At 40.4% G+C, this 26,488-nt stretch overlaps 1 protein-coding gene across 1 annotated transcript; it reads left to right on the plus strand.

Annotated features, from left to right (window-relative positions):
- Positions 1–3,285: 3,285 nt before the first annotated feature.
- Positions 3,286–25,708, plus strand: LOC121422384 (signal recognition particle subunit SRP68-like). Its single transcript, XM_041617390.1, has 12 exons — positions 3,286–3,391; positions 5,961–6,027; positions 7,248–7,361; positions 8,582–8,777; positions 9,815–9,897; positions 10,748–10,931; positions 11,956–12,198; positions 13,266–13,493; positions 14,211–14,305; positions 22,561–22,693; positions 24,063–24,141; positions 24,574–25,708. The coding sequence occupies exons 1-12, from the start codon at positions 3,322–3,324 to the stop codon at positions 24,885–24,887; spliced, it is 1,806 nt and encodes a 601-aa protein (XP_041473324.1). The 5' UTR covers positions 3,286–3,321; the 3' UTR covers positions 24,888–25,708.
- The last annotated feature ends 780 nt before the right edge of the window (positions 25,709–26,488 follow it).

Consider the following 26,488-nt stretch of genomic DNA (forward strand, 5'->3'; position numbering starts at 1 on the left):
CAAATTTGAACTAGACAAATCAGCACTCCGAAGTGCAGTCACTATACATTTGTGATCTTCAAAGCGAGATGCCTATGTAACTAAATTTAGATAATAACTGCTAGCAAGAAGCGCGAACAGAATTTTTAAATATATAAGCTCTGACCTGATCTAAAGGGGACATTTTAAGAACTTTTTGCAGTTAGCCATGAAGACGATGCGTGTTTTAACCAATGGCGGCGGAACGTATTATTTTTTTTGGGGGGGGGGGCAAAGCAAAAAAAAAGGGGCCAATAGGGGCAATTTGGTGCAAACGGATATTTTCACCATTAGATTATCATCTGTGTAAAGAGGTTGTGTGTTTTGTAGTAACTAAATTGAGCACAATTTTTTAAGTGATCACTAAAGTTATATATTTACGTTTCATTTCTGCGAGCGTAGAGAGCAAGCGGTTTGGGGGAAAAGTCAAATCTGAAGATGTAAAATTCGCCTTTTTGGTCAATTACTGTTAAAAGGGCATCCTTGTGAGATGTTGCGAGCGAATCACGTGCTCAAACTTTTGGAAATTTCATGTGGGCCTAGAATGATAATAATGATATAGATATCATTTGCCCAGGGAAGCCACTTCAGTTCTGAAAACTATTCTCCCAGCTATTATTATTTTTTTTACAAGAATTCTTAGAACACGTAGAATGTCCAGTTTTCAGGTTTGAAAATCGGAAAAATTTGGCTCACGTTTCTCGCTCGCATCAAGTATTGTTTATTGAGGAACTCATTCTATTCCTGGTTACAAAAAAAGAAGTATGAAATGTCCAGTTTTCAGGTTGGAATATCACAAATTTTAAGCTTGCGGTTCGCGCTCTCATTATTTAGTTCGTGAGATATCTATATTCTATTCATGAGTCACTAAATGCAGTCCTTAAAAGATTACTTTCTGAAGCCTGTTGCATAAAACTTTTTACCTGAGAAAACTCTGGTAAAAACTAAAAACTATAAGGTTAGTCTGATTTCCGCCATTGACTTTAGCACAGGGCAAAAACTTTTGTAAAAACAACCTGATTTTTCTCAGGGAAAAGTTTCATGCAACGGGCCCCAGGTCAGTATTTCAACAAATTACAGCTCGCCCTCGCATTAATTCTTTAGAAAGATACACATCTTTCTCACGATTACAAAAAAAAATGCTCCGAATGCTCACTTCACGTCTTGTTACATGAAATGTCTACTAGTTTCAGCTTGCGATTCGCGCTTTCAACATTTCACAAGGATCATTATTAGTATTATTTTTATTACCAGCAGAAGCTGTTATTAAAAATGACATCCCCTCCAATACAAATCCTATTATCTAGAGGTTGCTCGCGCGCTTCCAACACACTTGATCCCCTGCATCTTTAATTAAACCATTTGCTTATAGGCAGCAATTGCTCAGATAAAATCGAAATTAGCCTATATGCTTGATCAGGGCGCCATTCTTAATGAAATACATGCTTTGGCCCCAACACACGCATGTATCATCGATCATTATTACTATCATTGCATAATATCGTGTAATCTTGTAATGACAACATCGTTTGTGTTACCAAAATGAATTATTTTCATTTTCGGAAATACGAACCTTATTTAATTTTCGGATTAACGAACCTTATTTCGTTTTCGGATTAACGAACCTTATTCCGTTTTCGGATTAACGAACCTTCGGAATTACGAACCTTATTTCGTTTTCGGATTAACGAACCTTCGGAATTACGAACCTTATTTTGTTTTCGGATTAACGAACCTTCGGAATTACGAACCTTATTTCGTTTTCGGATTAACGAACCTTCGGAATTACGAACCTTCGGAAATACGAACCTTCGGAATAACCGAACCTTCGGAATTACGAAGCTTCGGAATTACGAATGTATGCGCTAAACACCCGGGCCTTAACTAAAAAATCAGCTTGTGCGCTTTCCGATCGCATTGAGTGTTAGAAACGCACATCGATCATGATTTTTAAAAAAATTGATTGGTGTTCAATTTTTTTGGTCTGAAAACACGAACTTTAAAAACATATATACCTGTATCTCGCGCTTAATGAGATACAAGTTTGTTTAGAATAAAGATAAGATATGCTTATATAAAACCTCTTCAATCTGGACTACCCCTTAAAAACCCCATCAAAAATAGCTCTAGCTTGCTGATAGCGGCAAATGGATTAACCCTCCCCCCCCCCTTGGCAAAAGTTATCCGCCCCTCCAGAAACGGTTTAGTTTTCAGGTCGGACATTCCATCTCGCGCTTTCCGCTTGCATCAAATTTTTAAAGTCGAACATTAGAAACGTCCAGCTCAGCGATGTGCGCTCGCGTTATTAGTTCTGTAGATCTTTTAATCCAATTTCATTTTGTCCTTCTGCCCCTATCAAAATTGCTGCCAGTGCCAGTGCTGCAGCTGCTTAAGTCAACTTTCAAGAGGACAGTCTCAGATTCTCAGAGTACCTTTTCCCCACCCATATAAATGATTCATTTAAGGATATAGGGTGAAATATCTGAGGTTGAAAACTTTTCGATCGCACTATATAGGGCCTACATTGAAAAATCAAATACCACGGCATCACCTGATCTTAGAAAAAAAAACAGTAAACGAGCCGATGTGGTACTGTAACCGTTGGCCACCTACGTAATGGTGCCCCCCCCCCCCGGAGGGGCCGGGGTGTACACGGTTAACGGCCGGGGTGTAAGGATGATCAGGCTCAAACCCATATTTAAGGGTAAGTGGCTATAAAAAGGTACCCATTATTAGGGAGTTTCATAAAAAAGGGGCCATGTTAACGGGGTTGGTTCATTCATCCAAACTTTCAATTTCCATTCAAAAATGCGTTTTGTTTTTCTCAGTATTTCTTATCACGTTCAAGGGGGAGCCGCGATGGTGAACAGCATGGTTTCCAACACTTGACTGGGCATTTTGATCCCGGATTTGCAGGAATATTTGCACCTAAGACATTGAAGGAGAATATGGACCCATATACTTTCAGACCAGTACCTAAAAATCCCACGGTATGCCTTATTTCATGAGTGACCACCCCCACCCCCCACGAGGCATGCTTCTGAGTGGGAAATAACAAAATTTTCTTATTATCTCTGTATTTTCAGAGTGAGCAACAAGGCCAATGACCAAAGGACTACGAAATTTTAATTTGAAAAAAAAAATAAAGGGCTCTCTCCTCCCTTGGCCCTTCGGAAGTTGAAAGTATTTCTTTGACTCCTCGAAGATTCCGTAGAATCTTCTTGTGGAAAAATATTTTAGTAGCTAGTTTTCAAATGATCGAGCTGCGCTGCGCCATCTACGTTAAATTTTGGCACATGCAACATGGCTGGGGAAGGGGAGAGCGTGACTGATGTGGCACAATCTGGACAAAACCCGACGTTTACTCTTGAGGGTATCCTTTTATTATTGAACAGAATATGACGTAGATATGACCTTAGAATGGTTGTGAATGTTAATTTCAAACAACTTGTGCCTGTAATTTATCCAGAGAGCAAATTTAAAGTAGAGAGTCCATGATGATGTGCACTTGCAGTGTCTGATTTTTGTGAACCGACGTGAATTTGAGTAACACTAACAGATTGCATGTCTGAGACTGAGTGAGGCTCCTGCCTGGCTGTGCTGAGTGAGATAGACCAGCCTGGCCCTGGGGCGTATTGGGGACTGAAAGTCATATACTGTACATAAGGAGTCACTCCCCACAAACGCCTGGATTTGCTTTACATGCCTTTCCGTAGCGGACAGGATTACCCGTGTTGAACCCACTCATTCAATGAACAAGATTATAATATAACCTTGTTCTCAGTTATATCTTATATGTGGCAAAATAATGGTGGCAATGTTTGGCTTAATTTCTATTTTTATATGGGACAAATGCTTGATTTTCTTACACTGTCAGTTTTCATTACAGGCATTCATCATATAACTTGGCTCTTATGTAAATTCAATTCTTGAAATTAAAAAATGAAAATTTTCTTGCCATATTACTTTCCACCAATAGAGGGCGTACACAAAAAATATGCCCAAAATTCAAGTTTTTGAGCGCTCTGGTGAATACAAAAATTATTCCCAAGTAACTAATGAAAAATAATTTGCAACTGTATGGAAATCAGTAATTTTGGTCACAAAAGTGATATTTTAATGATTTTTCAAAGTGTGTGCTATGTACAGCATTGGCATACCATAGTCCTACCTGTAGATTCCCCACAGGCAGGATGGTAGCAGTGAACAAGTGGTTGAACCTAGACTTAAATCACCAGTTTTAGTTTTTCGCCCAAAGTTATGTATACTATGATGGTGGGCCCCAACTTGTCTGCGCACCTTACAATTTGAGTTAAGATTTAACATGAATTTCTTCTTATTTAACAAAATCTTTCAGTTCATAATGTTTCTTACATCATAATGAGTTAGTGTGTCAAATATCTCATAAAAATTTGAAAGAAATATATGATTTCCTTGGAAAAAACCTTGGGCAGTCATTTTCAGATTGAAAAAAAAAATGGTACCCGATGTCTGCGCACTCATTCACTTTGCACACGATTCAGAGATTTTGATGACAAAAGGCTGCATTTTGAGACCGTCACATGAAATGCCCTGAATTCATTATTTTTCCACAATTTTGAGTCGGATTTTTTATGAATACCTGTCTATGCATTGAATGTGTAAAGTTCGTGCTTGTTGCATATCTTCTTTTACTAGAATCGCGCAGATACGCGGGTGCGCAGACTTGGGAGACCGCGCAGAATTGGGGGAACTGACCATACATGGGCAAGTTTTATGTTTACTCCCATTTAAAGCATTCTTTAGTACTTTTCATTCGCTAATAATGATAAAAATTGAAAGAAGTTAAGAGCAAGAGCGTTCACTTACCCGTCTGTTTACTCCTCCATTTTGATTTCTTTTGTTATTGATACGTACCTAGATACACACGCGGTAACACGCGTGCAGAGCTGCAACTTAGATTTAAAAATACTTGCATTTGTCAATAAAAATCACGATTCGTGAAATATTTGTTTCGGTTGATAAATATAAAGTAATTTATATGATATTTATCGATTAAAACAAATATATTGCGATTCCTGATATCTATCGGCAGATGCAAGTATTTTTTTAATCCTGATTGGCAGTCGACTGCCAATGAGCATGAGTTTTATGTCACATGACCAAGGTCAAAGGTCATTTAGGGTCAATGAACTTTGGCCGAATTGGGGGTATCTGTTGAATTCCCATCATAACTTTGAAAGTTTATGGATCTGATTCATGAAACTTGAACATAATAGTAATCAAGCATCACTGAACATTTTGTGCAAGTTTCAGGTCTCATGATTAAGGTCAAAGGTCATTTAGGGTCAATGAACTTTGGCCAAATTGGGGGTATCTGTTGAATTACCATCATAACTTTGAAAGTTTATTGGTCTAGTTCGTTAAACTTGGACATTAGAGTATTAATCAAGTATCACTGAACATCCTGTGCAAGTTTTAGGTCACATGATCAAGGTCAAAGGTCATGTGAGGTCAATGAACTTTAGCCACATTGGGGGTATTTGTTGAATTACCATCATAACTTTGAAAGTTTATGGATCTGATTCATGAAACTTGGACATAAGAGTAATCAAGTATCACTGAACATCTTGGGCGAGTTTCAGGTCACACAATCAAGGTCAAAGGTCATGTAAGGTCAATGAACTTTGGCCATGTTGGGGTTTTTTGTTGAATAACCATCATATCTCTGTAAGTTTATTGGTCTAGTTCATAAAAAGTGGACATAAGAGTAACCATGTATCACTGAACATCTTGTGTGAGTTAGAGTAGTTTTCAAAGTCAGCACTGCTGCTATATTGAACTGCGTGATGCAGGTGAGATGGCCAGAGGCATTCCACTTGTATGATGTTGCTAGGTCTTTGAAAAGTAAGCAATCTCAGTTTGTCTCTATGTCGATCCTTAACATGTTCATTCTTTTCTAGTCCTGAGTATCATCAAAGAATCCCAATTACAACATGGATTGCGACATGGTGATTACCAGAGATACAGGTAAAGATATGTCGAGTTTATTTTCATTAAGAACAATGGGCATTACAATTTTTTTATCCCAGTTTTTAATTCATGCAGCATTTCTTGTCAATTAAATGTCCTTCATTAGCCATTGTGCTTGACGGGGCTGATGTTTTTACTTCAATATATTAACATGGGTGAGTGATGTAATTGGTTCCCTCATTTGCATACGAAGCGGAATGTGCATATTTTTGTGAAATAAGATGAATGTGCAAATATCTGTATTGTCTTTAGTGCTGTTATCGAATGTTTTTGGCCATGTGATAATCGATAACCTCTTTCTCTTTGTCGATTGTACCCGCTATGTAAGAACATGTCAGTGATTTTCCGCAATTGCGGAAAATGGACGAAATTAACGGAAACGGCCTTTGCAAAGTGACTTTTCAAACAGAAACTAAGGAAAACTTTATTTCATCTAAATGCACAGGTACAGCAACAGATACAGCAACAAAAATTACTCCAAAATCTCAACAAAATGCGAATACTTTGTAGCCACAAAACACGATCTCACTTCGCTATAATCATGACAATCCAAACATGATGACCGCACTCAACTCTACTTGATAGTATCAAAGACATTCACAAGCGCAAGTAGACTTAATTTAGTGACCAAAAAGTACCAGTACCAGCTAATGTAGAAGGCAGCACATGGCTCTGTGTTGCTGCCCTCTATGATTGGCGATGTACAACAAGATATCAAAATGGCGAATAGGCGAAAGTCATTGACTGCTCATAATGTTGTCCACAAAAAACCCAAATTATTGATTAAAAACTTCAGCCCTAAAATGCTAACGTGAAAGGTGGGGATGTACATACTCTTTATGCTAAATATGTTATGTAATCATTTACATTTGATGAGTGACATTGCTAATCAATGCATAAAAAGGTGCATTATGTTTTGTCGATATCGTTAAGGGTTCTTTTTTTTCCGATATGTCGACCGAGATTTCAACAAGAGAATTTTCTTACCGATAACAGCACTAACTGTCTTGTTCGATTTCGATGATTTTTTTTATTTTTAACCTTTTTTATTATTTTTTTATAGAATCAAATCCACTTTATTGATGCATTGCCCTCTTTGAATTATTACGTAGTAAAATTCGATCTTGCTATGTGTTATGCACTTTGAAAGCACCAATATTCTATTTTTTTCTTTTAACACTTACAAAACGTTTCAACTTTTAATTTTCCATTCTTAGGAGCTACTGTTCCAGAAGATTGAGACGGGTCCGAAAGTCCTTAAAGTTTTCATATGGAAATAGGAACAAATTTGTGAAAAGGCAAATCAAAGATGATATTGTCACAGATGTCAGGTAAGAATGACATGCATTTCTAACCTAATATGTGAGATAGATTGAGAGATAGGTTATTCTGATTAATTTATTATCTGCTAGTAGGGGCTCATTTTTCCACTACTTTTATTATGTCATATGCAAGTGTAAATGTTACATCAAGATACCTTCCTGCAATGCGTCTTTCACTTCGGTATTCTTGCATCTCCCATTGTATTATGAATGCTGAAATGTGAGGATTGGCTTTGTAATTTTTAGATTGGTACTACATCAGGGGGTGTTTTTACGTAGAGTAAAGTGTGACATTGATAAAGTCGCACTTAAATTCCCAGTTGCATGTGGTATAAAAGGCATCACTTACATGTATAAAAGGCATGGTCAAATCATCAGTGATTTCACGAACCGGCTTAAACCTGATTTTCGATCAAATTTTGGATATTCATTTTTTGCATATTCTAAAAGCCTGTAATTCACTCTATTGATTTGCCAATTTTCAGATCGAAATTTGTATTTAAAGAATAAGACACATTTAAATTTCTTACAAACCGCTCAACCCCCTCCTTTGATTTTATGAACTGGCTGAAACCATACTTTGTGTACTGTAAAGTCTCTGGAATGGCGCGCACAGGTCCAAGACCCGACCAAGATGCTGTGTGTATGTGGTTTGTGCAGGGTTTGTGCCTCTAAAAAAATCATGCGCATGGCATGGATGATTTTACGAACTGGCTCAAACCGTGGTTTGTGCTGCTAAAAACAGTCCGCATGATTTACGAAGTGACTCAAACCCCCTGTTTTGGGGAAAAATTAACAGCTTCTGAAATGCATACATGCACTTTATTTAAAATTTTGAGAGAATGAATTTGAATTGCGGACAAAATTATTATAAAAGAATAGAATGTGTGCTTTAAATCAGTATAAATAATTGATCGGGTTTCTTTCAAAGCGTGAAGTTATGAAGGTCTGAAAACCAAACTTTGAACGCGATTATCTCGAAATCATGTTATGGAGACCAGCTGAGGTTTGACCCAGTTCGTAAAATCACTGATGAAATCATGCTAAGATGACACATACTACTGCTTATTAATCGATGAGATTGCTCATCACATGTACATATAATGTTGGCATCATCATTTAAGCTTGACTCAAAGTCACATTTCGTGAAACACCCTCCTGGCATTTATCTTGAAACTTTAAAGTTTGATCCAGATTCCAAATATTTTTTTTTGTATCTCTGTGTGAAGGTTTCTGTATCTCCCACTGGTGTGTGCTGAGAGGGCGTGGGCCTATGCCATGCAACTCAAGACGGAAGGCAACACGGAACCTAGGAAGAGATTCCATGTCATGTCTAGACTTAGGAAGGCTGTCAAGTTTGCTTCCGAGCTGGAGGCACTCTCTCAGAGTGACAAATGCGATGCAAGGTCCAAGCTTGAGGCCAAGGTGTGTGTGCCTAATGCTGCAGTCACATTTTCACTGAGGCGTCCGTACGGCGAGTTGAAAACAGCAGTTTTATTCAAACCACCTACCTGTAGTATTTTTGACACGCTTTACGGCCTCCGTAGTGGAATTGTGCCTGCACCATCAATGAATACTCATGTAGACTTTGCTTGTCTGTCATAACCATTCCAAAAACAATTCGTATTTACGGGAATATATGTATTACTCGCAAATACCATACATGTAAGATATATATATATATATATACGGACCATATCAATTGCTGTCGACCTTCAACATTAAACAAAAATGCTTTCCTGATTTCTCATGTGATAGCGCTGAATTATGGAAGTAACATCTTTATAAATATCAGGCCTACCAACTGTCCGTTATTTTTCAACTTTCAAAAGAGCCAAAAAATCAGGATGTTCTGATTTCTAAAATTCCTTGTGAGAAAAAGAAAAATGGTGGGAATAATTGCCATAGACCCATTTATGCCACCCCAGTCCTCGATACACCCCAATTAGCCTAGACTATTAAGGGTTTAAGTTTTCGGGGGAACTTCCTTCTTGAACCCACCAGGGGCTCAGTGGACCCCTGGCCATTGGCTGTCCAGAGTTTACATTTCCAAATATTGGCATGTGTGGAATACGTTTGTGCGAGCCCTGAGTCGAATTGAACTTTCCACGGTTACCTGACCAATGCCAATTTCTCACCAGCACAACTTCCTTCAGACTGATAGAACAATGAAATAGAAATTCATATACTTTTGACATTCAATATACCGGTAATGAAAAAAATGATTACCATGCAGGACTTCTGAATTTGTTCTTGTCTGAATTTATAAATCCCATACATTACAATATTAAATATTGTACTCTCATATATTTGCAACTATGAGTTACTATGATTATGCACTTCTCGCCTCGAGATGGCACTTAAACTAGTACTACAACCGTAAACATTACCAAAAGCTTTATGAAACACACCCCTGGACTGGACAAGTTGATAGATATTTATCTTTGTTTGCAATCTTTCAGGCTTACTTTGGATGGATGAAGGGGATGCTGTTGTTTGAAGAAGAGAAGTGGGATAACTGCATAGAGACTTTAAGTGAAGCCAAGTAAGTGTTCTTATCTCACCTGCATTTGCATCCATTTACGGTAATTATAAGAGTGTAAACCCCCCCCCATCATTCTTGCAAGCTATCACAAACTGTTCTAAGCATGTCACTCCTTAGTAGCTAGACAGTTGATGGATGTGTTTACAAGATTGCACTTTTTTGGCCTCATTTTTTTTTCCTCTTTATTTTCATTTTTGGCCTCTTTATTTTAATTTGCAGGTCTTTGCAGTGGACCTTTTACTATGAGTTAATAATTGTTTAGATCTATCCCCTATGAATAGTTCCCTTTGATAACTGAGAACCACTATACATCCGAGAAGTGAAATCATCTTTCTTGTTTCCTAATTATGAATGCTTTGAAGCGTCGTGGTGTAGCGGGTTCTGGCTCTCGCCTTGTGATCAGAGGTTGTGGGATCCTCTGTTAGAATCCCACCATGGCCTAGCATCCTTTGGCAAGATGTCAATCCATATTTTGCCACTCTTACTCGGGTGCTAATTGGGTACCGGTAGGAAACAAGCTTCTCTGTAGTTGGTTTAGCCTTACAGGCTGCTAAAAGAGCTATGAATCCAGTGAGCGGGTAGTAATAATTGTGAAGCGACTTTGGGCAGTTATAGATTGGATTCGTGCTGAATAAAAGCCAATAATTATTGTTGTCATGATTATTACAATGCATCCATGCCTCAGATACTTCATCTTTCAAGTTCTTTAATTATCATACTGTGAATCAGTGAAACATCAATGAAAGTCAAAGTCCTCAAGATTTTGAAAACATTAGGGGTGTAAAACATGATGCATTATCGGATGATTAATCTAGTGAAAATTATTATTTCCTTCCAAATATTTCCCCAGGACCATTTATGAAAAATTGGCAAGCGCCCTCAACGAAGAGCAGCGTGCAGTTTATCTTCAGCGTGTCGAGGAGATCTCGCCCAGTATACGATACTGTGCATACAACATAGGAGATGAGAGCGCCATCAATGATTTGGTGCAGATGAGGTTGAAGTCCGGTGGTCAAATGTCAACTAATATAGATGTAAGTTTAGATTTGCACGACATCATTTGATATCCCATTTGCATATCAATCGATATCAATATTTATTTGTGATACCTCTAGGTTGTCATAATTTTCCTTTTTAACAACCAATTTTGATAAGGTTTTGAATTGTTGCTTTTTTCTTTGTATTCAATCAATTTCTTGTTTGGGTGAAGTAAGCCTTTGAATATTACAGACAGGCTTTATTTCAACTTGTTTATTCTATGAAACATTTTGCTTCCAAGAAAAACCTGAAGATTTACCTGTATGTTTGGCATTGTTGTTTGTTTTCTTTATTGTATTTTCTTTGAATAAATTCCATTCAGAATTAGCACTTTGCAGGTTATTTGTTGAACAAGAATCTTTTCTTCATTTCAAAAGACTTGGGAGTTCCAAATGTTTGACCCCTTTATGTAAAATATTTTGATCTCTTTCTTGTTATAAATATGTTGCTCTTTTCCTTAAAGGTAAAGATAGTAGTTGCAGCAAACAATTAATTCATGAGACAGTCTTTGAAATCAAGGTCAATTGTCACCATATTATATATCTAGATCTGGTACATTAATCTAAACTTATCTTTGTGAATTCATGAAATCGTAGCTGAAAACTGATAATTTTGATGATCACTAACACAAAAAACCATATGTGAGACAGTGCTCAGAAAGATACATGACATTTGATGGAAATCTGTGCTTATTGTGCTCATTTCTCAGCAATCACGCATTTTCTTCCAGAGCGACTTGGCACATATTTTTTATTTATACATACAATCACTTGGGTAGTAGATTTAATGGATTCTTTTCAAACTCATTTTGAGATTGTTACCACAACTGGTATTTATTTACAAGAGAGTAAATTGAGTTTTCTTAAAGGGAGGTAAATGTGTATTTGTAAAGTTCAATTAAAAATTTTAACACCTATATTTTTATGTTGACAGTAATACAAGGAATTCATTCATTCCGTGTCCTACAAAATACAGAAAAATATGTATAATCTATTACCAAAAAAATCCTTTCTTCATCAGAGTCTTCTTGCCCAAACCCGAGAGAAACAAGCAGCAACCCTTAGCGAGGTCACCTGGAGAGGGCGTACTGTACCTGTTAGGAACGAGCAAGTCCGAGCATTCCTTCTTACGTGCCAAGAGAACGAGCAGCAGGTGGCGTCCGAGCTGATGGATTCTGAGAGCAAGGTCTCCGTCTACGAGAGTCTACTGATGCAATGTAAAGATTCTCTGCAGATTATACGGGAAGAGCTCAAAGCAGATCCAGTATGTATATTCAGGAATTCCCCATTCTTTCTAACATGCAGTAGATGCGGCAAATACTGCGTAATTAATTGATAGATGAACATAAGCCATGGCTTGCTCATGATCAACTATTCTCAAATGATTTGCAATTTTTCATTAGGAAGAGCACTAACATTTTCAAACGGAGATGTTGCGTAAGCTCTCCCGCCAAATCATTCAAATTCTAAGAACGGGAGGCTTTGTATAGACCAGGTGACCAGAATGGTACATGATTGATGAAGTTTGGAAATCTTTGTTAGTTTCATCGTCTGTTCATTCTTCATCATCATCAACAACAACAACACCACCATTATCACTAGCTCATTAAAGGACAAGTCCACCCCAACAAAAACTTGATTTGAATAAAAAGAGAAAAATTCAACAAGCATATCATTTATCAAAATCGGATGTAAAATAAGAAAGTTATGGCATTTTAAAGTTTCGCTTATTTTCAACAAAATAGTTATATGAACGAGCCAGTTACATCCAAATGAGGGAGTTGATGACGTCACTCACTATTTCTTTTGTAATTTATTATATGAAATATTTTCATTTTCTCGTCATTGTCACGTGTAATGAAGTTTCATTCCTCCCTGAACACATGGAATTCCATTATTTTAACATTTTGTGCTTCAGGCAAGGAGGTCCTAATCATCAAATTCGTAAAAATTGAAATATTGTATAATTCAAACAATAAAAAACAAAAGAAATAGTGAGTGAGTGACATCATCGACTCTCTCATTTGGATGTAACTGGCTTGTTCATATAACTATTTTGTTGAAAATAAGCGAAACTTTGAAATGTCATAACTTTCTTATTTCACATCCGATTTTGATGAAATTTTCAGCATTGTGCTTGTTTGATTTTTCTCTATTGATTCAAATCAACATTTTTCTGGGGTGGACTTGACCTTTAAGCTGATGATAATGATCATTAGTATCATCATCATCTCTATCATTGTCACCTTTATTTCTATCTTCACGATTGTCGTCTCACATGTATTCCTCTTACCAGGATATTGTTTATTTTCATCCATCATTCTCTTTCAGAGTGCTAAATCCAAAGGCCAGCGACAGGACGGCCCTGTATCCACCACCCAATACTTGCATACATACCTCACTTACATCCGGCTTACCAGTACGATAGAGCGCAACATCCTCCTGGCTGACGCCCTCAAGGCCAACCTACAAACAAGGGAGGACGGAGAACAGGAGAGCTCCAACCAGAAACGAACCAAACCTCAAGATCTTATTAGGTTATATGATATTATATTACAGGTGAGTTAGTTATTATTACTATTTGTACTTTGTTTCTCAGTTATTTTCTCTGTTGGGTTGGGGATAGGGGGTAGTAGCTCTATTAATAGATAGTACAGATTGGCATTTGTTTAGCGTTTGTTAAAGATCACTGTCTTTTATACTCATTTTGTTAGTTGTAGGCTTTTGTACTGTTATGAAATATTTTTTTACCAATACAGGGGCTGCAGAAAAAAGTGGGGGGGGGGGGGGCTGAGCCAAAAGTGGGAGGGGCTGACCTTGCAAAAAATCACAATCATATGGTAATTTCTTTGTACACGGTTATGGGAAAAAGGGGGGTGCTGAAGCCCCCAGCCCCCCAAATAAATAAATACTAACATGTTCCAGTTTAGTTTGACAGCTCTGCTTTATGAAACACCCACCAGGGGCCCCATCTTACAAAGAGTTGCGATTGATCCGATCAATCACAACTATGGGCGGCTGCAATGTCAACATCTATTATGCATGTTTGTTCAAAATATTTCCTATGATGAATATTCATGCATTCATTGTTTTCATGAAAATTCACTGCGCTTCTCTTTGTTTACAAAGGACACTGCAAATTTCCTGTAGAAAATTTTTTGACATTGATGGATTTCCATAGAATTACGATTGATTGGATAAATCATAACTCTATGAAGACGGGCCCTAGTCCATCATTGTTTTTTTACTTATCCCTTTGTGTTTTGGCATTTTCAGAATCTATCAGAAATTCCGCAACTGCCTGGCTTAGAAGGTGATGTAGATTTGCAACAAGAGGTAGAAGCTAAAACATTAAAATTCAAGGCATATAGGTGAGTCTAATATTACTATTTCTATTTAATGCTATCCAATATAAAATGTGGATATTGAATTGTATTATGTAAAGATTTAGAACTTGTGTTCATATGGTTGTCACGTATTGATATTGGTCTAGGCATACTTTATCGAATGGCCATTCTCCTGTAAATAAAGAGAAAGTATATTTTGGGGGGACTATTGTACATAATAATCAAATATCAAATTTCTTTTATCAGTTATTATGTAATATTTAGCTTAGTTTCTTGGTGTCATGACAGTTTGTATATCTCGAACTGCTGCTAATTCAGGGATGCCAGGGGCGGTATTCTGAACATTGTCTTTTCTCCATATTTCATCTTATCTCAGAGATATGACAAAATCGGTATTCTGGTGGATGTCATAACTTTTGTCACAAAAATTGTCATAAATTTTGTCTCTTTTTAGCGCGCAGCAAAAATACGCGGCTTTAAATGCGCGTAATCCTTTTATACAAGCAAAAGATATGACAAAAGTTATGACAGGGGGGTAGCAGTCATAAATTTTGTCATATCTTTTAGTACTATATATCCCGATACCCTGCCGACTGAATGTCAAGCAAACAATTATATTTACTTCAATAACTCCATACATCTACTTGATTTGCTAGTTCAGCCCTCTGGACTGCCATACCCGAAAAGAACTCCCAAGGATTTAAAAAGCGCAAGCGCGCCCTCTCCCGTTCAGGCTTACTACCCATGATCACCGCGCAATTAGCGTCCATCTTCCTCTTTTGCTTTCGGCAAGCCATCTGTCAAGACGTGCTCAGATAAGTCTCCTAAAGCTCAAATCTTTTTTGAGCTTTGGTATATTATTTTTGCTTATCTGTTGTGCATTCTCCCTTTTAAATTCAATCTTTCCGTTTGTGTGTAAGATTGTGTTCAGAATTTACACCCGGCGCGACTTTTTAGCGTGTTTTTGGTGACACTTAAATTGTTTTCCTAACGTTTGGGTTCTCGTCGCGCCGCATCGCTAGCGCGTTCGCGAGGCACCAAGTTTGGCCTGCCTACGTGGCAGCAAGCCTTCACCTCCTGCCATGGTTATTGTTCTTCACGTTCAAAGTGTGGTGGTTTTTGGTGCCGTTTTTGAATTAAATTCTAGACAGCCTTTACACTTTGTTGTCGAGGGTGTTATTGTTATTTCTTTTTGCAGGTTGGGATCTTCAACTCTGTTCCTTCCTTGCTTTCCGGAATTGATTTATTAAGATTTTCGATTGATTATTGATTGATTAATTCTTCAATTCTTTTTCCTTTCTGTTCTGAATAAATTTCTTGATTGATATTTTATTCACAGGCGGATCTTAAAGCTCAATTCCTTTTCCTTCTGTTCTGAATAAATTTCTTGATTGATATTTTATTCACAGGCGGATCTTAAAGCTCAATTCCTTTTCCTTTCTGTTCTGAATAAAATTCTTGATTAATATTTTATTCACAGACGGAACTTAAAGCCCTTTTTCTCTTCTGGGATTGTTTAATTCGACTTACGCAATTATAACTTGATTGATTGGTTATTCAATCCCCCCCCCCCCAAAAAAAAAAAAAAAAAAAAAAATTTTTTTTACAGGTGGGGTCTTCTTCCTGTTAGGAATTTTTTGACCTTTCCCGGAATTGTTTTCTTCGTTCAATTCCCTCTCCCCTCCTAGTCTTATATTTTTTACTTCGACAGGCGGGCTCTACGATTCTTTTTTGAGGATTTTCTGTGTCGTTCTTCCTCTTGAAATCGTTACTAGAGACGTTCCTCCTTCCTCCTGTTCTGAATTTCTTTACCTTTCCACAGGAGGTTACGTTTTTCCTCTTGGAAATTATCGTAAAATTTCTCTTATCTGGAATTGTTTGTCTCTCAATCCCTTTTCTTCCTGCTCTGAAATTCTTGTTTTTGTGTTTCTTCGCAGGTGGAAACTTCGTTCCCTTCTGAGCTTGCATTCATTTTTGAATTCTTGCTTCGATTTTTTCCTTCGGGCACAAAAAAAAAAAAAAAAAGAGAATATAGTAGGGGAACCTTGTAGGAGTTTCTTTTTTCAAAGTCTCCGACCTCCTTTCTATTTTCTTACAGGCAGATACCTAAACTATTCTTAGGTTCTTCTTCCTCCCTACCCCTCCCCTTTTGATTTGTTCTGTTTGCTCAAACAAATTTCTTATAGGAGGAGGGAAAGACCACTCCGGTCTCCACTTTTAATCTAAGCGAGATCTTTGTAATAATAAAAAAAAAAAAAAAAAGAAAAATTCTTGTTTTTCTTTTTTCAGGGTAGAGAGAGGTACCGATGAATGGGACTAACACAGCCCCAGAGGACCTGGTGCCCTCCACGGGGACCGTCCCGATTGCAAGTTTACAGAAGTCGGCCGCTTCCTCCGGCGGCGGTGAGTATGAGGTTGCGTCAATCAGCATTCCGAATTTGCGGTCGGATGCTAAGAGTAGGAAGGCCGAGACTGTGGTGCCACGGTCTCGGACAAAGAAAAAAGTGGTAGCCAAGGCTTCCAAGCCTAAAACCAGGTCCTGCCGCCGCAGCACCCAAAGGGCTATGCGACCCACCGGCTACCGGGTCACCGGAAGTCCGGGGAGAGAGTGCGGTTCTCTCCCCCCGGCACAGGTCAGGCTCTCTGTCGTATAAGACGTCCTCCGTGATAGCATCGGCAGAGATCGCCCAGCCCCTGACCGCGAGAGGCGTCACACATCAGACTGTGACCACAATCTGACCCCGTCAGATTCGGGTGAAGTTTCGTTGTTGGCGGCCGCCCTGCCAGGGGCGGCAAATCGTAAGAGATCACCCGTGCCTCTTGTGCCTTCTTCTGCTCCGGCCACGCCGGCGGAGCCCGCAAAATAAGAAGAAGAAGAAGAGGTCGAAGGAGAGGTCGGCCAGCCCTGCTGCCATGGGCGTTCCTCCTTCAGACCCTTGTATCGGTGGTCAGATGTTACAGCTATTCATGCTACTACATTCTGCTACCGCGAGAGGCGTCACACATCAGACTGTGACCACAATCTGACCCCGTCAGATTCGGGTGAAGTTTCGTTGTCGGCGGGCGCCCTGCCAGGGGCGGCAAATCGTAAGAAATCACCCGTGCCTCTTATGCCTTCTTCTGCCCCGGCCACGCCGGCGGAGCCCGCAAAAAAGAAGAAGAGGTCGGCCAGCCCTGCTGCCATGGGCGTTCCTCCTTCAGACCCTTGTGTCGGTGGTCAGATGTCACAGCTATTCATGCTGCTACATTCTGCTACCGCGAGAGGCGTCACACATCAGACTGTGACCACAATCTGACCCCGTCAGATTCGGGTGAAGTTTCGTTGTTGGCGGCCGCCCTGCCAGGGGCGGCAAATCGTAAGAAATCACCCGTGCCTCTTGTGCCTTCTGCCCCGGCCACGCCGGCGGAGCCCGCAAAAAGAAGAAGAAGAAGAGGTCGAAGGAGAGGTCGGCCAGCCCTGTTGCCATGGGCGTTCCTCCTTCAGACCCTTGTGTCGGTGGTCAGATGTCACAGCTATTCATGCTGCTACATTCTGCTTTCGAGCAGTGCGGGTTCACCCCACCCTCGACGTCTACTCACCCCGCTGATGCCCCCGAGCATCAAGCGAGACAAGTGGGCAATAACCACCAGACACCCGGGAAATCCTCGAGCGATTCTGTTAAATCGCCAGCCAGTGCACCGGCTAACCGGGCACCTCAAGATCGCGTGTGCTTTCCAGCATTTTCGTCGATCTCAGAGCACGTGTCCCAGCCGACACGCGTGGCCACCCCGGCGCTTACTGGACTCCCTTGCCTTCATGAGAGCCGGCCGAGAGGCCGTACGGCTCCCGCGGCTCTCGGAGCTCCTCCAGGGGAGGAAACTTGTCATGGGGACAACCTCCCGGTTCAGTCCATGGAGCGAGACTCCCTTTATGAGGAGTCTCTTCGAAGGCGGCCAGTGCGAGGATAACCCCTATCCCGCGGTCGACTCTTCAGTAAGCGCTCAGGCGCTGCTTGACAAGTATCTACCTCACATCTACCCTCCGAGCGGGGGTATTGATGAAGCAGGGGAGTCCTTATTTTTCGCCCCGCCTCTTCAGGCGCTCCGAGCTCAATCGGCCGAATTGGGGGTCTCGGAGAGTGACGGGGTCGCCCTAGACGAGGCGGCTCCTACGACGAGGAAGCCTCCAGCTCCGAGGGTGCAAACCCACCCCCGCTCTGCTGCTGCCCGGAAGCGCCAGGCTCCGGCACCGCCGTCTCGAAACTTTCAAGTCTCTCGAGGCCAGCGAGAAGGCAGAGGCAGGGGAAGAGGGGGCGATTATTATGCAGGTACTCCCGAATTCGCCCTCTACGTCAAGCTCACGTACGGCGACGACTCCTTCAGCGGTAACTCTCTCCATTCTACCCCCTAAGCGGGCCCGTAGATTGGAGGTATGAATCTCTTACATACCGCATGCCGCACTTCTCTCGTGAGAATGTTTGGCTGCTTTGAGAGGGCAACCTATCACGTCCGAGGACCGTCCGCCCAGGCGACGGGACCGTCGTTTTCTGGCCTGAACCTCACTTTCTATTCGAAAGTAAGGGTGCCCTGTCTTACTTAGCTCCTACCCTTGCAAGGCCAGAGTCAGGGCTAGTACAGACACCCGTTCTCCAGCGATCGCCGCTGAAGAGAGGGCGACTCTGATATGAGCACCATCACCGCTCAGCGGTATGTCTCACTATCTCATAGCTCTCCGAGCTTATGAGTATGTATATCGGATCTGAATGTCACGGCGATTAAAAGTTCTCCTGTGCTTAATAATCGCTATGCCTTCACCACCCGGTGCATTATGGTTATGTTAACCTATTTGTCTCGTATTCGGGCGGCTCGTACGAACCCTGCCCGAGCTGCCATCACCGGTCGTCCCCCCGGACACCGCCGGCAGCACCCGCACCGAATACCTGGAGGGAATCAGCTTTTCATATGCTAGATATCCCTCCTGTTGACATTCACAGCTGTTCCCCGAGTCTTTCCCGGTTGGGTAAACATCATCTCGGAGGAAAGTAACCGCCGTACATCTCATGAGATTGTTGGCTATGTACGTGTGTTCAAACTTGTTTAAAGCCCCAGGATTCTCTGTCGGCATTCTATGCCTACTTTCTGGGCACACCCACCGTACCGGGTCGGCGAGTTCACACCAAACTGTACACCGCCAGACCATCGGTCGAGCTCTAACAGTCTATCTTATAGACTGCCCTCTATGTGGGTCAAACTTGCGGGCGTCTCCGCCGTTCCCTCCTTGTGTGGAGTGGTCTACGGTGGATGTCTTTACCGTGCCCGTTTGTCGAATCGTCTTCTTACTTAGAAACTTTTTCACTCGGCACACTCGAGTCGCCTCGCATGCTGCTTTCATCCTCCTTCCATGCAATGCATGTGGCCATGGTCACCGCGCGACCGAGGATGATGTAACCGTGGATGGATGTATGCTTATGCCTTCCTAACCACGATCACTACGACCCGCCTTCTCTCGGGCCGACTGTGGATGAGTCTCTCCATGTAAGTGATTTACTTCACTGGAGTTCTTCTTTTAGAAACTTAGATTCTCATCCCCCGCTGCTTAGGGCGTCATTTTTGCCGCCCCCCGCAGCTTTTTGGAACTCCTTATTCTCCGATATCGGACTGTTCCACGCTGCCGCAACCGGCGCCGGCGGTGCTTGCTCTTACGATCACCTGAGAGACCAGGCCTTGTGGCTGTTTTCATAAACAACTGGTTCTCACCGCAGACTGATGGAAATTTTTGTGATTACTTTCCTCAAGTCTCCTTCCTCCTTCGCTTGTTTCTTTAAGCGAGGACATCGACACTCTTAGCCAGTTCCCGTCCCTAACTTGATAGGACAGGGCCGTTGCTACCTCATTCGATTCCGTTGGGAACGTAACAGTTGAGGTATCATATCTGGCGATGTCTGTTCGTTAGAACATCTCTTGATTGTCGCTTTCACGTAAGATCATGACAGAGACTTTTCGCCAGCTCCCTCTGGCGTACACTTGCTGCTGCTAGGGATTCCCCCGCCCAGCGGACAGCCATCGCAGCCTAGCCTCACGGGCTCTCTCGGTGATGGTGGCTTGAGCCAAGCCACCTCTTCCACCGCGGGCACTGCACCCTCAGATGGGTGCTTCAATCAGTATGGGAGAAAGGGGATCCTGAGTTCTCTCTCGATCACTCGGTCTATCACACTTTTGTCGTGATGTGTACCGCGCTGTTTCTCTGACACGCCCGGTTGAGCTGTTTTGACCAGACTGCTTTATTCTACATAGGCAGCAGGTCCGCGGCATTCCTTATTAACAGGATGGCACTCAGTCGCTTTCTCGACCCTTGACTGCCTTACGAGTGGTTTTCTTCTTAAATCCCTACTCTCCGTCGTTCCTGGTCCCCTTCGGACCGCTAGTAACTTTTTGCCACAGCTCTCTATCAGAATTCTGCAGATTTTCTGCCCTCACGCATTTGAGACAGATATCGAATTCTGGGCGCTTTCTCCCACGCGGAGGCTTCTGAGATATCTCGCCTTCTCAGATTGTTCGATTGATCACTTACTGAGCCTTAAAAGCTTCAGTTTTCCGATCACGATTCTTGTTGAAATTTTCAACAAATTCCGAATTTTACGCTCTAGTCAGCTGGTGATGTTGTTCTCCTGACACTAGGCCGAGGGCCCATGATACTGAGTATTCCTGAGTATACAGGGCATTCCTCTCGAGGACATTTTGAGGGCCGCCTTTTGGCGCTCAACTAACTCCTTCACTTCATTCTACTTGAAGGACATTCCGTCCAGCGAGGCGAGATTTGCTGCTTCGGCGCTTAAAGCAGCTGCGGCTTTTTCCCCCTCTCCCTAATTTTCGTTGTTTTTGTTTTTTAAATTTTCTTAGGCTTACAATTGAAAACATGCCTCCCTACGGTTTGAGTCCGTGTTGGTCTAGCAAATCAAGTAGATGTATGGAGTTATTGAAGTAAATTATGAAAATACTTACCTGATTTTCTTATTTACGAGATAACTCATACATCTACTTGATACCCTCCCACCGACCCTCCGCCTTGCGTAGCAACATGTTTCAACGTATGGGCTTGCGAAAGGTGAGGAAGATGGACGCTAATTGCGCGGTGATCATGGGTAGTAAGCCTGAACGGGAGAGGGCGCGCTTGCGCTTTTTAAATTCTTGGGAGTTCTTTTCGGGTATGGCAGTCCAGAGGGCTGAACTAGCAAATCAAGTAGATGTATGAGTTATCTCGTAAATAAGAAAATCAGGTAAGTATTTTCATAATTATTTAGATTAGATTGTGGTATTAGTTTCACTCATTTTCCATGACAATTTTCAAAATTATTTTTTCATGCTACAATTAGTTAGGCCCTACATATTTATTCCTCCCTTTTTTCTCTGTTTTCCTTACTTTTCTACATCTCCTCCACAGCTCCCTGTCTCTCTTTGTAAATAAGCGCATCAATATACGCGTAGTTGCGCGATGCCAGCAACTGTTTTTGGGATACGCCCTACTTGCCATGGGCTTTCCTATTGGCTAGAAGGGCTCCAACTGGGAACTAACGATGATTTTGATTGGTTTGCTTCCGAAAAGATGGGTGGGAACTTTGAGAGATATGACAGGGAAAAGAAAATGTTCAGAATACCGATTTGTGACAATCATAGCGGTGTCACATCTCGGAGAGAAATGACAAAATTTATGACAAAAGTTATGAAAGAGTTACAGAATACCATCCTAGGGTTTTTTTGTGGGGGGGGGGGCAAAATGATTGAAAGATGATATCATATTTTCTTCATATAGGGAGTATAGACTTACCCTGGCTTGACACCTCCTTTTTATAAATTCTTCTGCAGAGACGTTGGCCCCAGGCAATTGCCTGATTTCAGGCGCTGACAACTCTTTTTCAGGCTTTATATTGCACAGCACTTATGGTATTTTACATGTTCTGGCTCTTTTTTAGACCCAGTGTGTCAGACTGACTGGGATCTCTGTTTCTACTTTTCTACTTTTTCTCCATTTTTTTTCTCTTTTTATTTACTATTCAAGGTATGGGAGGGGGCACTCACCCCCTGTGCTGATGTGGTATGGGTTTTTTTCAATTCGATTTTGTCAATTAAATCTATTTTTAAGGATAAAAGCAAGCAATAAAATATGAACAGTTCAAACATAGCACAGAAAGTATGTTTAATGAAAGGGAAGCAGCTAAAAAGGTGTAAACCTTACCTTAGTCCAGGTTTTTATATTGCAATTAGTATTATTTTTTTGCATTATCTTTGTAATCTTGGAACAGGTGTTTTTACCTGGCCCAGTCGTATAGTCAAGCCAAGAAATGGACAGAAGCAGCGGCTTTGTTTGAGAGGGCCATGTCAAGAGCTGAGTCTTCCAAGAAAGAATGGAGAGCAATCAAATCAAGACCTGTCAAGGTATAGTCATTTCAAGATAAATGAAAGTAGTTGTAGTAAACCACGTCTGTAAAACCAACATTGATTGTCCCCATATCCTAGATCTAGATCTGTACAGTCACGTTGACTGAACTTTGTGGAATTACGATATATTAAGGTAAAATCATTTGCAATTAAGATCACCAACACAGATCAGCACATGTGGGGTAGCGTATTAGTATTGCTTCAAAAAAGAGCTGACAATATCAGTTTAGTTTGTTAATTCTCAGCAATAACACAATTTCTTCCAGATTCGTTGGCACACATTGTTTATACATACAGACACTTTTTTTTTTGGATTCTCTACGAATGTATTCAGAATTGTTTCCATAACTGGCATTTATCTTGAACAGCAAAATGATTTATCTCTTTCACAGAGCTGCTATCAGGTATTGGTATTTGTTCAGAAAATATGAGAGGAATACAAAAAGGCATCAAAATCATGTGAAATTAGAGACGGAAAGAGGAATACATACATGTATGAGAGCACTGAAACAATCCAATATAGTCCAAAAAAAAAATCAACCACATTGTTGCTTGTAGAGCAGAATAGATGTGGATTTGCGCTCGATTGATTGATAATGAAAAAAAATGGGTTTGATTGTGAATATACAAGTCTTGATGGAGGTCCAGAATGGTTTATAGTTGCTCTTCCATAGGTTGGCAGCTTTGCTTATGACGCATCAAAGCATTTCATGGAGGTCACTACAAATTTTTTGCTACCCCCATTCTAAGGAAACTTTCATGCAATAGCCTTTTAACAGAGATCTACAAGTACGAGACTTTGCACTAGTTTTTATCCTCCATGAATAGGTATCTGTGCAGGTAATTCATCCTTTTGGTACAAGATACAGTCTTTCAATTATCAATTACTACAGACCAAGCAGGTCTTTGCGCTCATCCACTTCTGGCTTCCTTGTAATTCCAAAAATTTTAAAAACCTGGGGGAAAAGGTCATTTGCTTTTGCATGCCCCACTTTGTGGAAAAGCCTTCCTGAAGACATTAAAAAATGTACCTCTGTCGAAACTTTAAAAATCTTCTAAAACCTTTTTTTTTTTAACTCTTAGCTCTTTATGCGCCTTGAGCACTCTACAGAGTGGATTTGGCGCTTTGTAAGTCACATTATTATTATATATTATATAACAAAAAACAAAGCACAGCATTAGAAATTGTTTGTTTTCATTTTTTGACAGAAATGTATTGGAACAGCACTTGGAAAATTAGATATATGTACTTAGTTTCGGTCATGGTGGAAATATTTCTTGTCTCTCAAATTATATGTTAGCTGGAATTGCTGACAAGATTACAGATGTGATTTTGAAGTTTTTTTTTTTAAATATCCTCTTTCAGATGCAATTGACTGAACTAGATGAGCTAATAAAACAGATAAATGGTGTCAAGTACTCAGCACATGCTGCTTCTATATTAGGTAAGAATACAATGTAGCTTTCCTGTTGAAAAAAAATACTTTTAAAAGTAATGTTTGGATTCCATTTTGATGGCTGATGTAGTCTTTATTTTTAAGGTGTATTGTGACAAACTTTTGAAATCAATTCAAATGATGATTTTATATTACTTCATGCTTATGAATGCTTTTTATGATATAATCTGTTAAAGGTTCTTTAAGCCTTCATCCTTGGAAAGTGAATATCACATCACTTTTTTTTCCAGTGGCTTGGTATATAAAGTTGTCATGAAATTCTGATCATGCAAATAGTTTCAGAAATTTGTGTTCATTTGATTGAGGGTGATTATATCTTGAGATCCTTCTTATGATTTTTGATTTTCTTTGTATATTGGAATTAAAATGGTATTAAACCCCTTTTCCCTTCCCTTTCCCAACTTTTTTACGCAAACTCAGATTCCTCTGAGGTCAGCGAGAGCATGGCCAAGCTCAGCATCGCTGCTTCGTCATCTTCCGACACCTCGGCACCAATCAGTGAGCGACTCGGCGACTACCGCTCGGCCTCTGAGGTGGACCCTGCCAAGCCTAACCTCGTGGCCTTCCCGCCAGCCTTCAAACCTGTCCCATGCAAGCCTCTCTTCTTTGACATAGCTCTTAACCATCTAGAATTCCCGTCGTTGGAGGAGAAGCTGGAGACCAAGAAGGCTGCCAATGCCAGAGGTGGTATCGGAGGCTTCCTCTCTGGCTGGTGGGGTGGGGGTAAGAAATGAGGATAGTTAGAAAGAAATCATATATTGTCACTGGGGTATTTAACCTCATATCTTGAAATTAAAACAGTTGAGGGCAGCCCAGAAAAGGCTGTATTCAAGAAATATGGCAATTGTCACAATCACAACTTTGTGATTTGGGGCCATATTGTCCGAAAACAGTCTCCTAATTCATGTAGAGAAGTCTTTTCTGCAAAAGAAGGTGGCTCATAGCTCCAACATCAAGCTTTTTCTGAGTTTTCCTAAAACTAGTTTCAGTTTTGAGAATCAAGGTTTCAATGGCCCAATGACAATATAATATTTATCTCAATAGGACTAGATCTTCAGGGTTTTTATCTCTCATTTTCCTTTAGAATTCATTTCTTTGTGCGGTTATTAGGCCATCCCTTTGAATTTTATCTACAAGATTATAGAGAGAGAATCATGGGAGCATTTTATATAAAATAAGGAGTTGGTAATTGAAAGCTACCAAAATCCTTGCATCTGATTGGCTCAGAGCGAATCCGTCAGTGAAATTCACTAACTTTTTTTCCCCATGAAACGTAGCCCCACCAAACCTCTGGGTCTGGAAACTCATCACAACTTAACATGACTGTGCAACACATATTTAGATGACAACAGAACTATTTTGAAAAGTCATCAGTATATATTCTCTTTGTTCCTTTCATTGATTTTTGTCTAGTGGTGCTCTTTTCTTATCTGTTGAATGTTGCATGTTAATGAAGGAAATAACTGCACTGTAAATTGCAGAATCTAGTTCATTTTGTTTTTATTTTGTTTGAGAAGGTAAAGTATATACCATCCATGATTCTACAATGGCTTGTATATGGGTCAATCCATGTCAAATCAACCAATGCTTGTCACCCGACCCTCTTCGATTTTCTTTAAACTCGCACCAAATGTTGCCCCAAGTGTCTGACGGAAAAATCTGAAATATTTTGCCCCAAGGTCAAATGGTTGCTAAGATACGGCCTCCCATAGCAACCAATGCGCACTCAAAGAAATTATTTTAAATAAAATTGCCTATTTTTGATTAACTACTAAAGCAAAGTTTGATTGATTACAGTCTTCATTTTAAGTAAATTGGAAGAACTTTTTGGTCTAAACATGCAGAGTATACTGTAGCGCGGACCTGTCAATCGAATTTCGCACACGAGGTTACCGAAAATGGCGTTAAGCATCCGTGTCAATGATTTCAGAAGCAAGTTTGGAGGCTCATAAATCCAAAACTAAATTAACTTAGAACCAAATATTATGCACATTTATGGACTTTCATATACTCAACAGAATTACAAAAAATTGACCCAAGAGTGTGTGTCGTTTTCCTGTAGGGCGCCCTCAAAGTTGGATTTTTTTCAAAAGATGCCAAGTTCAAGGTCACGGATCACCTCCCGTCCCATCGAGGAGGGCGACCAATTTCTGTGTTTTGATAGACATTTACCCATATTTTCAAGTGTTACTTGAGAAATTTTGCTACCGGAATGTTTAGGGGCTGATTTGCGCATTCCGAAATGGACGTAAACACCCTAAATCTGACGTTAATGACACATACATGCTTTTCAACACTTTTCAAATTGTGATAACTCAAAGATGAAATGCCAAAA

This window comes from Lytechinus variegatus, chromosome 10 (assembly GCF_018143015.1).
Source record: "Lytechinus variegatus isolate NC3 chromosome 10, Lvar_3.0, whole genome shotgun sequence".
Lineage (NCBI taxonomy): Eukaryota > Metazoa > Echinodermata > Echinoidea > Temnopleuroida > Toxopneustidae > Lytechinus > Lytechinus variegatus.